The sequence below is a fragment of the Uloborus diversus genome, chromosome 7, assembly GCF_026930045.1.
Source record: "Uloborus diversus isolate 005 chromosome 7, Udiv.v.3.1, whole genome shotgun sequence".
Classification (NCBI taxonomy): domain Eukaryota; kingdom Metazoa; phylum Arthropoda; class Arachnida; order Araneae; family Uloboridae; genus Uloborus; species Uloborus diversus.
This window is the reverse complement of record NC_072737.1, coordinates 143,944,751-143,958,891: the sequence shown is the minus strand read 5'-3', so window position 1 is coordinate 143,958,891 and position 14,141 is coordinate 143,944,751. Positions and strand designations below refer to the sequence as shown.

General features: G+C 36.0%; 1 protein-coding gene across 2 annotated transcripts in view; it reads left to right on the top strand.

The window, feature by feature from the left end:
- LOC129226500 (uncharacterized) overlaps positions 1-14,141 on the top strand; it is a 65,649-nt gene that overhangs the window by 7,361 nt on the left and 44,147 nt on the right. For both annotated transcript variants that reach the window (XM_054861110.1, XM_054861111.1), the window contains exons 2-3: positions 12,814-12,888; positions 12,994-13,318. In XM_054861110.1, the coding sequence (XP_054717085.1) occupies positions 12,814-12,888; positions 12,994-13,318 (400 nt within the window). The remainder of the gene's footprint in view (positions 1-12,813; positions 12,889-12,993; positions 13,319-14,141) is intronic.

Genomic DNA, 14,141 nt, shown 5'->3' with positions numbered 1-14,141 from the left:
TAGCGAACGGTAGTCGTCTTGGATGCTGTTTAATAGGGGGGTGTTCTCCAGTGTAAATCCTATGCTGCGTTAAATTCGTACGGCCAACATCCTCCGATGTAGATGAAAACAGATGTTTGAAGTCGTCCACCAATTGTTCCGCAGCAGTTCTTTGATCCTTCGATAAGGGTGCACTACCAATTAACTTCGACGTCAAGGACTCAGAAGACACAGTTTTGGGGGAATTGATTCTTCTAATGATGCAGTTTACTGGAGTACAAGTTGCCAACACTTCACCTTTTCGGATATTCCTTGGCCTTTCACTCACGTTGGCGACTCTCACAGGAATTACATCCTTAGAAAGGTCCACAAGCGTAGATGCTACCAGTACTCCTTTTAGGCTATTGCTTAGGTTAGGGTATTCAATGAGTCCAAATCGAAAACTATTGCTTTCTTCAAGGGAGCCAGGTATTAATGATTCTGACCTTGAGGGAATCGATAAATCTGTTTGAGCTATTATTTGATGAGCGGATTTTACATCACTCTCTGCAGGGAAAACGGCTATGTCTTCTCTCATCGAGTGCAGCTCATTAGTCTTGAAGTCGAGAGTGAAGTCATATTTCTTCAAAAAGTCCAATCCGAGAATAAAGGGGTCCGTGATATTAGCGACGAATGCCGTATGATGGTAGGTGGCATTCCCAAACACAATTTCCAAGTCCACTTTACCGTCAATCTCAATTTTGTCACCTGTCACAGTCTGGAGACTTACGCGTGGCGATGTCCACAGCAGTTTCAATCCAAATTCACGAGCCACATCTGTCCTAATGATTGTCACATTGGCTCCAGTGTCAACAATCAGTCTGCAGGGGTTCCCATTTACATGTGCGTAAATGAAAAGTCCATCACTGCCACTACTAGAAGAGGAAATCTGCAGAGCTCTAGTGGTGGTGATTTCCTTCCCTCGCGTAGCTTGGCGAGCCGGACAACTCCTTCGCAGGTGTCCTTTACTACCGCATTTCCAGCACTTCTGCTCTTGTTTCTTTTGGGTTGTTATGCTGCTCAGATGTCTTGTCAAGTTACCGAGTTGTCTCTCAAGTTCAGCGAGGTGGGACAACCTGGAATCAGACTCATCAGCTTCCTCAGTCCGGATTAGATGGCGATCCACACGGGTTGCTTCTTGGGCGGCCTCGTATCTCATCGCATACACAACGGCAGAATTCAGGTCTTTGACATCCGCCATCCGTAGAGCTTTCTGGATTTCCGGATCTCGAACCCCGTCGATGTAGTAGTTGAGTGCCAGGTTGTCTCGAACATCCGCAGGACAGTCGCAAAAAGCTAGATGAGACAGTCTCTCGATGTCCGCCGCAAGCTCTTGCAGGGTTTCCCCGGTTTTCTGGAAACGGGACTTCAACTGGAGTCGGCTGAAGTCTTTCTGGCACTTCTCACCGAAGCGAAGCTCCAACGCAGATGTGAGGGCGGCGAAATCCAGGCGCTGGCTGTCCGGAAGGGTCTGAAGAATGTCCGCTGCGTCACTTCTCAGGGATGCTGCAAGATGACAGGCCTTGGTAGCAGAGTCCCATCCGTTCGCTTCCGCCACTATCATGAATTGAGTTTTGTAAACCTGCCACGAAGTTTTCCCATCAAATGTGGCAAGTTTAATGGACGGTCGAGCAACCGATGTGGGAGCGCCAAACTGTACAGAGCTGCTTTCCGCGATCGCCAATCTCCTTTCCATGTTTTTAATTTTCTCATCCACATGATTTTCAACTGTTGCGATATGGTTTTCTACTGTTTCAAACTTTTCATCAAAAGCATCAACTCGATGCTCTATCTCATTAAATTTGTTTTCCATCACAGTCTTTACCGAAGTAAGGTCGTTTTTAATTTCCTCTTGGTTAGAAGCTAAATCATTTTTCAGTACCATTAAATCACTTTTCAATTGTTCTTGATTAGCCGCAATGTCATTTTTTAATTGTTCTTGATTTGCAGTAAAACTTGCAGTCAAATCACTTTTTAATTGTTCTTGATTAGCCGCCATATCATTTTTTAATTGTTCTTGATTAGCCGCCATATCATTTTTTAATTGCTCTTGATTAGCCGCCAAACTTTCAGCCAAGTCACTTTTCGCAGCATTAATTGCTTCCAGAAGTTGTTTTAATTGGTCATCCATTGCGCGAGTAATCACCATAAAAACAAAGTCTATAAATTCAAACAGTCTTTATGAAAAAATGTCCAAAGTCACACTTACTCCAAGAAAGTCCAGAAGAAGCCCCACGTTGGGCGCCAATTGTAACGGATTCGGTGCGACTTCCACTTTCTTGAAATGAAGACACAGTTCTTGATAAAAACACAGGAAATTTATTTACACTATGTACAGGAAAGATCTTCAACAACTGCTAAATTATTCATCAGCAATTAAGCAATTATCACACAACACCGTAAACTCAACGTTTACACACGTATTTACTTCCAAATACGAAAACAACACAGCGAAAATGCCTCGCAATAAACAGAGCAAAAATGCACTCAGTTCGAAATCTCAATCGAAACTAAACTGTTTATCCATCGCTAACGGCTTAAATACACCGAAAAGAAATTTCTCAAATATTCCACACGCTTCTGTAAAGTAGTAGACCGTTATCAATGAAAAGAAAGAAAATAGGGGTCGTACACTTTAGCCGAATGAAAAAGGGGTTGTATATTCATTACGGGAAACTATTTACAGGTTACGTTCCTACAATAATTACTATTTACAGAATTTGTAACAATATAAACATCCAATTATGTTTCTGGAAGTTTAAGTCTACTTCCATTGTACAAACGATCAAATATGGCGACAAAGTGAAAAATTTGAAATAATAAGTAGATTTTTGGATTTGTAGTATAAAAATGGTAATAAATAATTAAGAATCTTTAAAAAAACTACAATAAAAGCAAAATAGTCAGTATTTAGCACATAAGAGTCTAAATCAATTAAAACAAAAAAAGTTATGAAGATTAAATTTTGCATTTTTCCAGAAAATAATTACAAATTATCCGGAAAAAAAAGGCACAATTTGTGTTGTTTTCAATAGTTTGCATTGCAATTAACACCCAATGCCGTTTTTGGGAACTTAGGCACTTAAAAAGTCTTGTGTACTTCCATCTTGGGAGTGATCAAATATGGCGGCTATGCCCAAAAATAATATACACATACAAAAGTGATGACCAGCAGCAGGCTCTGGGCCCAGCTAGACTGGTCCTAGTCAATTTACAATCACCAGTGAAGATCAATGGCCCTCTTAAAACTATCTACTCCCTTGCTCATTACCACCTCTTTCGGTAAACTGTTCCAAGATTCCACTACCCTGATAAAATAATAATTTTTCCTAACATCCATGTTAGCCTGAGATTTAAATAGCTTAAAACAATGACCCCTTGTCCTGTTTTCAGTGCTAAACTTCAGCCCTGTAATGTCTTTCATTTTAATAAATTTAAACAACTGAATCATGTCCCCTCGGTCTCTTCTTTGCTCAATACTGTACATTTTTAGCCTTCTAAGCCTGGAATCATAGTCTAAGTGAGAAAGTCCATTTATTAGCCTTGTAGCTCGCCTTTGAACCCTTTCCAATACATTAATGTTTTTCTTAAGATAAGGAGACCAAAACTGAACAGCATACTCCAAATGAGGTCTTACCAAACTTCTATATAAGGGCAGAAGAACTTCTTTAGATTTGTTTGAAATAGATCTATTGATAAACCCAAGCATCTTATCGGCCTTGTTACTGGCAATGCTGCACTGTTGGCTAAACTTTAAATCCTGACTTATTAAGACCCCCAGATCAGTAACTTTGTCTGCCTGACTAATGACTAAACCTTGCAAATAAATAACTTGTACACTTATTTCCATGCCCTAAATGTAGCACTTGACATTTCCCAACATTAACAGCCATACCCCATTTATCAACCCACTCTGTAATATGATCTAGATCCTTTTGCAACTGATTTGCTTGTTCTTCATTTTCTACAGTCCCCATAACTTTGACATCATCAGCAAAACAATTCATGTTCCCAGAAATATTTTTGTGAATATCGTTCATAAAGACAATGAACAAAACAGGCCCTAACACTGATCCTCGAGGAACCTCACTTAAGACCTCACTCCAATTAGAATAATTTCCCCTTACAACTACTCTTTGTTTCCTTCCGGTCAGCCAGTTTTTCACCCAAATGAAAGTTTTTCCCTCCTATTCCTATATCAGCTAATTTGCTAAGTAGAGCAACATGGGGTACCTTATCGAAACCTTTTTGAAAATCAATGTAAACAACATCTACAGACTTCTTATTGTCCAAAGCCATGGTAACTTTGTCATAGAAATGTAATAAATTAGTTGCACAAGATTTATCTTTCCTGAAACCGTGCTGAAAACTAGTCAATAGATTATTAGTTTCTAGAAAATTTACTATCTTAATTTTCATCAATGTTTCAAAAATTTTGCAAACCACCGAAGTTAGATTCACAGGTCTATAATATATTTGTATTGATATTTCACGTTTTAGCAAGTATTTTAAGTTGTTACGCACCACTGCTTGGATAATGCACTTCATAACAAACTGTAGATCGGCGATGAAAAAGAAAAATGAATTAAATGCTCAAGAATTGGAAAAAGCTCAACAATATTGGATTTCTATAGTTCAGCAAGAATCTTTCCCTCAGGAACTTGAACTGTTAAAGTGCGGAGAGTCTATACAGGTACTTCAAAAATTGCCAAATTTAATCCATATCTTGAAAAAAAGCTTATACAACTTGGAGGACGATTACAATTTACTCAACTTTCGGACTCTCGACGAAATCCGTTGTTACTTGATGGTTCTCATCGCTTCACCTCTTTATTGATCCAGCATATACATATTCGTTTGCACCACCTTGGAGTTCGTATAGTTCTTTCTGAAATCGTGACGAATATTGGATATTACGAGGTAGACAGGCCATCAATAAGATTTTACGAAACTGCTTACCCTGCAAAATTTCAATATTATCTGGTGCATTACAAATTGAAGCACCTTTGCCAGCAGACAGGATCCGTCCATCCTCACTGTTCTCTGTCACTGGAATCGATTTTGCTGGCCCTCTGTATGTTCATCACCATTTAACAACACAAAAGGCCTATATTGCACTCTTCACTTTTGCTACAACCCAAGCACTACACTTAGAAACCGTTTCAGATCTTTCGACTGATCGATTCCTCATGGCATTTCAACTATTCGTTTCCCGACGTAGGATTCCTCATACAATTTGATCTGATAATGCCGACACATTTCATGCTACTAACAAGGAGCTTAAAAATCTCTGGAACGTTCTTATCTCCTCCAAGGTTCTGCAATTTTAAGCTCACAATGGCATAAATTGGAAATTTATTGTACCACAAGCGGCTTGGTGGGGCGGATGGTGGGAGCAGATGGTAGGATCTGTTAAACTATGTTTGAGGAAAATTCCCGGGAAAACTTGTTTGGATGAAGAAAGCTTACGAACAGTAATACAGTCAACCCTCGATAACTCAAACCTTGATAACTCGAAATTTTTGATATCTCGAATTTTTTTTATCCCCCTTCATACTTCCTATACTGTCAATGTTAAAATTACCTTGTTTAGTCGAAATTTTCAGTTTTAAGCCCTTGATAACTCAAAATGTTTTGCTATTTCGCTCGGATTCCATTTCCTTTTTTCTTGTTCCAAAATGAGTACAAACCTGTTTCTATTCTATTCTGAGCCATTCCGAATTTTCAACATTCCTCTCCTTTTGTCATTTCACCCTCTTCCGCCCCTCTCCCCTTCTTCTGACTTTTCAAAGTCACACACCTGCAGGAGGGGAGCTGTGAAATGTTGGCGGGAGGACAGTAGGAGAGTAGGGGGGGGGGATAGCTGCTTCTTGTTACAGTTCTGCTGGACCCTCATTCTGTTCTATCTTCACATCGTGTACAGTGGTAAAAAAGAATCATTTCAGATAACTTTCAAAGCAGTCCATTTACGCATAGTTAGCTATGGCAACCAAACAAAAATTAAATACGCTTTCTATTCAGGAGAAGAAACGAATAATTGAAGAAGTGGAAAAAGGTTCCAAAAAGAAAAACCAAATCGCAAAAGAGTTTGGAATTCCAAGCAGTACATTATCGACCATATTGAAAAACAAAGAGGCTATTCTGGAAAAGTATGCTGACGGCTTTGAGAAACGAAAGAGAATTCGAGTTAGCGAGTTTCAAGATATGGAAAAATGTTTAATGATTTGGATAACGCAATGCAGAGCACAAAACATCCCTCTGAATAGAAATTTAATAAAAGAGAAAGCCGAAGCATTTGCTAAGGAATTAGGCCATTTAAGTTTCAAAGGAAGCAATGGATGGTTCGAGAATTTTAAAAACCGAAACAACATTACATTTCTTAAGGTATGCGGCGAAAGTGCAAGTGTTGATGAGGAAGTCTGCGTGGAATTTAAAGAAAAACTACATTTAATCCTGCAAAATTATGATGAAAAAAATGTGTTGAATGCTGTCGAAACCGGACTTTTTTTTAAATGCACTCCTTATAAAACCATGGCTATAAAAGGAGAAGCCTGCAATGGAGGCAAGAGAAATAAAGAAAGATTGACTTTGCTGCTTTGTTCCAATATGGATGGGACTGAAAAACTACCGCCTCTAATGATTGGAAAATCAGCTAAACCAAGGTGTTTTTCAGGCGTGAAATCCTTTCCTTTTGCTTACGGTTCTAACCGTAAAGCTTGGATGACTTCCAAAATTTTTGAAAATTGGCTAAAAGAATTAGAAAGGAAAATGAAAAGAGAAAAAAGGAAAATCGTATTGTTCATTGATAACTGCAAAGCCCACAACATAATTCCGAAATTGGATTACGTAAAGGTTGAGTTTCTTCCCCCAAACACATCAAAATTACAACCCCTTGATCAAGGGATCATTCACAGCTTTAAGATCAAATATTGCCATCAAGTTGTGAAAAAACTTTTGGCTGAAATTGAAGAAGGAGTCAAGTCTTCTGGAGTGACCATATTAGAAGCCATGCGAATGACTGACAAAGCTTGGAATAGTGTAACTTCCTCAACCATCAGAAATTGCTTTAAGAAAGCTGGATTCGTAAAGAATGAAGTGGATGTCCCCGTATGTGACATAAGTGATGAAACTGAGATGAGTGTGTCAAGGACAGATTGGGGACGACTTTCCGAACGTTTGGATTTAAATGAAGTGCAATTTCAGGACTTCCTAAACGTTGATGAAGAAGTTGCAGTATGGTCGATGGGAAGACCACGAAATTCTTTCTCAAATAACCGCTGGCGATCCAATTTCCGAAGAGGATGAAGAAGAAGAGATCTGCAATCCTCACCAAAAACCTACAAACAAAGAAGCCCTATCCGCTACTGATGTTCTACGAAGATTCATCGAATCCCGTCCACATATGACAGAAGAGACTTTTAGAGCGCTTTCTCATTTAGAAATTGTAGTGGAACGAGAAAAAGACTTGAATTTGAAGCAAACCAGCATCGATTCTTTTTTTTAAATGACTCAATATATCAGTAAGTGCTTTGTGAATAATATATGCATTTATTTTCAAAGTATTTGTTTGCATTTTATCCCCCACCCCCAGCTACCCAAGGATTTTTGATAACTCGAATTTTTGTTAACTCGAATTTTTTTGATGCTCCCTTCAAATTCGAGATATCAAGGTTCGACTGTAATAGGTATAGAAGCCGCTCTCAACAGCCGACCTATTATACAAGAGAACAGCGATGAGGACTTTGATGAATCGCTGACATCCGCTCATTTTCTCATCGGACATAAAATCACTTCTATTCCATCTTTTCCCAAACTGATTGACAGCAATTTAACGAAGAGATGGCGGCAACAACAGAAAATCCAGGACCATTTCTGGAAGAGATGAAGCAAAGGAGATCTCCTAGATTTGAGAAATTTTCATGAAGTGAAACACCATACAATGAAGCCGCTGATTCGAGTTGGAGATGTGACTCTTTTACAAGAAGGCGTTCAACCATGACATTTATGGAAGAAGGCATTAGTGGAAGAACTCATTCCGGGACGAGGCGGAAAAATTCGATCATTTGTCTTAAGAAGTGGTTGTCAAAAAATCGAAAACCAATACAACTGGTCATCCCTCTGGGCAATAGACCAGGGTGGGGAGGATGTGAACATTGATCTCGGCCTTGAGACGAAGAAAGAATAACTGCTGTTGGGGCTAGAAACAAGACAACTCAACTTGTTTCGTTTCTATGTTTATGCTTTAGAATAACAAAAATTGTAATACGTACACATCTCGTCATGTTAAACGTTAACACGCTATAAAACCTATTTCCTTTTACACTGTGTATGCCTATATACGACAACAAAGACCAATACGTCGGAGGCTAAAATTGTTTAAAAGACCATAATCACTAGTTTTCTTCACCCTTAATTTTAAATTGTCAGAACTATCATTTTGTGGAACAAAAAAAAAAAAAAAAAAAACGAATTGGGGGAAAGGTGGGGGGAGGGGGAGTCAAACGACCATTCATGTAGTTTATAATTGGGCTGAAAAGTAACAAATGAATTTATTTTCTGAGTACTTAATTAAAAAAAAAGAAGTTGACCAAAAATCACGAGGAAAACCAAAGTTGGTACTTGATTGATATATTACTGAGGTGTAAAGCATGCAAATACTATTTGATTAAATTAACTGATATTCGATTCTATTTACATTTGTATTTCTAATTGATTTAGGGTTTTGCATATGAGGTAGTAAGGAGCAAAGGGATGCAAGAGGCAAAATTAAAAATTTGGAGATAACCTGTACAAATGGTAGGTGAACCTCTCCTCTGTCTTGGGGCTAGAGATTATACTAGTAGCCCTGGTAGGTGCTGCTGTATAGCATGATTTAGGAAAAAAAAAATCAATGAAAGCCTACCTAGGATCTGATCTGTAAAAGCGTTTTATTCGAAACTTAAAATAGTCTACTTGCATCTCTTTGTTTCTCACTGCCTCATATAGTTTTATGAAAAATTGTTGCACTGGCTTCAAAAGTTGTTTAAAAAGTACACGTTGAATCTATTTATCTGTATTTGAAAAATTGGATTTAAATAAAATAAAATTTAGAAGATTAACTTTTTGTTGAAGATTTTTCTCTTTTATATTTAACATTGAAGACATCTATTTATACTTAGTATTTAAGACACTTGAAAAAAAGTTTAAATAGCTTACACATCTGCACAAAAGTTATACTCTTCACGGTTTATTTGAGATATGAAAGTGTTAAGTTATAAAAGAAGTATAAAAAATTAGTGGCAGTGCTAGGCATGTATAACCAATGCAAGTGCTCAAGGTCACATTGACCCGGCAAGATCTATCACTCACACCCCAAAAATTAAACATTATTTTGTGTTTACTTAAAATGTAGAATCGACCAACCAAAGCATTATGGGCCTCAATTTTAAGGTACTTGGCGGTCAAATTTTGATTAGATACTTGGCCAATACAGAGTAGTTGTAAAAAATTGAATATTTGTTCAAGACAGATTTAACAATTAATAAAAAAGTACAAGCATATAATATACTGCAATCATTTACAAGTCAAATTTTAATTTTGAGAATAATGAAGTTTTTTATGCTTCAATGGAGTAAATCTTTCTTTTAATGTCCCCAAAGTTAATAAACTTTTTTATTAAAAATGGGGCAAAAAAAAAAAAAAAAATTAAATGGAATTAATTATTAAATGGATTTTTGCTAGAAACAAAAGTTATTTATAAGGAATATAAAAATACCTTTGCTTAAAAAATAAAAGCAAATAAAATAACGTTAAAAGCACAAATGCACAAGAACACTGCAGACACAAATTTTGGTGTTACAAGGAATGCCTTTTTCAATGCACAAAATGTGAGCTTATGGATTTGAAGCCTCCTGACTAAAGTCGGATTTTTTTTGTTGGATGTCTTTACATTCATTACCTCAAATTTTATGCACTGAAAAAGATGTTCCTTGCAACACAGAGACACGTGTTTGCAGTGTTTTTGCACATTTGTGCTTTTAACGTTTTATTTGCTTTTAAAAATTATTTATGTTTGGAAGTCTAGAACTTGTAATATATTGATATAATTTGTTTTAATTCCAATTTGATTAATCATACTTTTTATTTATTTGTTTATTTTTAATTTTAAAAATAACGTTTTTGTAAAATTTTTGACAATTCTTTTGAAAAATGCATAATTAAATTTCAGCTGGAATTTTGTTTGAAAACTATTATATGGATCCTACTATTCCAATAAGTTCAAAATTCATCTCGTGTGTTTCGGTGGTTCTTCTTAACCCGTAACGGGAGGTGAAAAAGTAGGACGTGACAGGGGACGTGAGGTCTCAAAGATTGCTCCGTTTACAATTTTTTCAAAAAAATTTTGTAATTAAGATACATTCCTGTAATTTCTTTTAGATGTTCTTTGAACTTTTATTAGCATTGGGAAACAGTATTTCGAGAAAATCATATGCAGTAAATAACTAACTAATCGTAATAAAAATGAATCTATTATCTTTTAATGATTTCATTATGGTTCTTTAATATATACAGAACGTTTTAGTACCAGAAAATTGATTACATCACGGTATGGGAAAATTTTGACAGCCCTTTAAGTATTACTATTTTGCTTCGTATTTCGAGGAATACTTCAGCCGTCATTGTCCCTAAAACATCATTGCGTAGTGTTTGTTAACATTTCAAACAAATCTCAACCTCATCTATAATATTTTGTATCTCTTCCACATAATACGGATAAGATAAATGGGCCTATATCCACAGTTCTAACATTAAAAGCCATGCCGAAAATTGTTACACTGAAGGGAGGCGCGGTCTCAAAGATTGCTTATAAAGAATGCAATGAAATTTAAACCAGATGCACTTGAATAAAGATACTGATAAGCAGGGGGGGGGGGTCAAGGTGAAAAAACAAAAAGCTATTGGAAAAAACCATTAAATCGGGCTGAAATGAAACGGGCGATTGGATGAACTTTTGAGCAGTCTGTGAGACCGCACCTCCCTTGTTAAGGGCTAAAACATAATTCGTACTTGGCTACTCGGCCAAATTCCTATTTGGTATGTCTCTAGCTCCAAAGACCAAGGTCTTAGTCCTTTTGATAAAAGAGGGGTGGTATAAAAATGTTTTTAAAAAAATGAAACTATTAGTTTGTTTAAAAAATTTTAAGCAAAATCAAATTTGAGAACATTTGTTATTGGGCTGGGTTTTTTGCTTTTTGAAATTTGAACAAATCCAAATGAAATCCTGGCTATGTCACTGAATGCTAAGGTTGCCGTCAGTTTATTTATAGACATGATTTTAAATTATTTAAATCTGAGTAATATTTTAGCTAAAATTAGAATAAGTGTAAGTTTATAACCTTAAATTGTGTTTCCAATTTCGATAGCACGCCTTGTGCAAATGGTTGTGTCTTGGGCACAATGGAAATAATTGACTTTCATTAATTAATGAAAAAATTCATGAATTATTTTATGAGATATACTAAAAGAATGCATATCTGTTGGGAAAATTCCATAACAGACTTTTATGACTCAAAGAAAAGTGCAAATATACTTTGACTTCAAATCAGTGAGATACATTTTTGTGATCTTCCATAAGGAACAAAATTTTAATGTTTTTAAAAATAAAAATCCATTCGCTCAATCAAAAACTCTTCTATTTATACTGCTCAAGGTGTATGAAATGTACTTTTGCGGAATTTTTTTTTTCTTTTTAAAAGGTGAAAATATCTTGAATTTTGCCATTGAATATCCTGTACATTACAAAAAAAATACTGTGCAATGACCCAGTATATTTATCTGTTTGTGTAGAAAGATTGAAAAAAAAGACCAGTTGCATGTTGCCCCTATGGAAAATTGCTTGAAAATATTAAGCTCCAAAAAGGCCCAAATGATCAATATAGAACAAATTATTGCATGGAACAAGGTTTAGTTTTATTAAACAGACTTAAACAACAATTATGAAGCCCTTGATTCTCTTGTGTCTCTTCCCTGTGGAAACGAGATATGCATTCTGTCTGATAGCAGAAGTGTAATACATCACTTGTCCAGATGGCAAAGTGTCAGAGCAACAAGTTAAAACCGCTTTCCATATCGCATCAGACTCATCTGATGTGAATTCCTTCCCACATCGAACTCGAGAGAAATGAGATTGTGGACACTTTAGCCAAGGCTGACGCTTGTGAGGTCTTTGTCGTCAGCACCCCTCGCATTTTGTGAGATATTCTCGAAAATGAAGCACTAGGATAAGACCACTTGGACTGTCCCCTGAGAGAACTATTGGTATCAGTGCTCTCGTCTTGGATGATCTCAGGCTCTCGATTTTAATAGACAAGAATAAACTGTTCTTGCCCGCTTTCAATGTGGTCATCTTAAATCAATGAAATTTTCTGAAGGATCCAGGAGCTTTTAAATTTGTACCAACTGTTCCTCTGAGCAGACACATCTGGACACATTCTCGCTTGCCTGGGGCTCTCCAAACAGGATTTAGATGAGGATCCTTTAACCATGTTGGATTTTTTTGAGGGTGTACAATATCGTGGACTTGGTCTAGCACTGCTGGCCACCGGGGGCGTGAAACAACAAATGACATGTAATGTAATGAAAAATCCCTAGTACTAATGCATTCATCGAATTATTAAAGGACATTCAAGCTAACTACCTGACCAAGTAGGACCAATGCTGTTGCTTAGTAGACAAAAGTTTGTTTCTACACGTTTTCATGTTAATTTATTAACAATAGTTATGTTGCTGAATTTTTCGTCTTTTTTTTATTTTTAGATTTTGCTCTCAAGCCAGTGTATCTGATGTGCAAAAGTTGACCAGTTTATTCAGTTGTTTATTAAATGATGTACAGTAAGTAGTATTTTCTAGCAAAAAAGTTTAATGCAAAAGTTTAGTTTTTCAATCAAGTGTTTTCAAAAGCATTTCTGAGCAATTTATTATTATTATTTTTTTTAGGGTTCGTAGTTACCGCAGAGGTGGAATATTTGATGAAGAAAATGAGGACAAGAGTTATAACTACAATGATAGTTCGTATGAACGAAGAAATAATCAACAGAAGTCTTTTGGCTATTCTGAAAATTACAGGCCTGATTATAGGAGGGACAGATTTAACCAAAGACCACGTTTCAATCAGCGAAATAACTTTCAATTTAATAATTACACGAATAATCAACAGTCGTTTGCTAAGGACCTAACCAAACCAATATTTGACATGAATAGCTTACCTCCAGTTGAAAAGTATTTCTATATTGAGCATTCAGATGTTACTGATCGTTCTTTAGTAAGTATGTTTTTACCAGTAATTTATTACTTGATGTCAAAAAGTTTAAAACAGACTCCGATATAACAGTACAACTATTTCTAATCCATACAATCAAGGAAGGTGCAGAGATACATTACTCGCAGGATAACGTTCAGGTTAGGATTCAGGTATTCTAGCCAAAATTTCTCGGATCCTTTCTTAAAAATACTGTATCATACAGTATGTATGCTCAAAATTATCGTGGCTAATCATCGTGAGTGTTGACATGAATGATATGGGTCATTCTCCAGAAAATGTAACTTCTGAACGCAAATATTTCTTTTTTTTTTTTGTTCTCTTCGAAACTTTTTGTTTTCTTTTTTTTTTGTTCTTACATGAAAGTGTTACCTACTACAAGTAACTATAAACAATGGCCCAGCTAAGTTCCAATTATTTTACTCATAAGTAAAAAAAATTTAAAAATGCCTCTTTCATAGAAATAAAAAAGAGGAAAACTTTTAATGTTGAAAATTCGAGGCCAATTTAATATCAAATTAGTAATTTTGTTAATTGTGCAAACAATCAGCTATTTTAATGATTCGTGGGAATATAATATTAAGCTCTCTTAATTAAAGTATGGCTTAATTAGTAGTTTCAAATGTATGTTAAAAAAATAGTATTTAGTAAATTTGAGGATATACTGGTAATTTATAATTTTGGTTGAATGCCTATTATTGATGTATTTCTCCAACATCATTTATTTTCACTTCAGAAATAATGACATTGATAAGGTCTGTCACGGAGGTGAAGAATTTTCCATTAATATAGGCCTAATGGATACATTTTTCAGGGAATTTTTTTT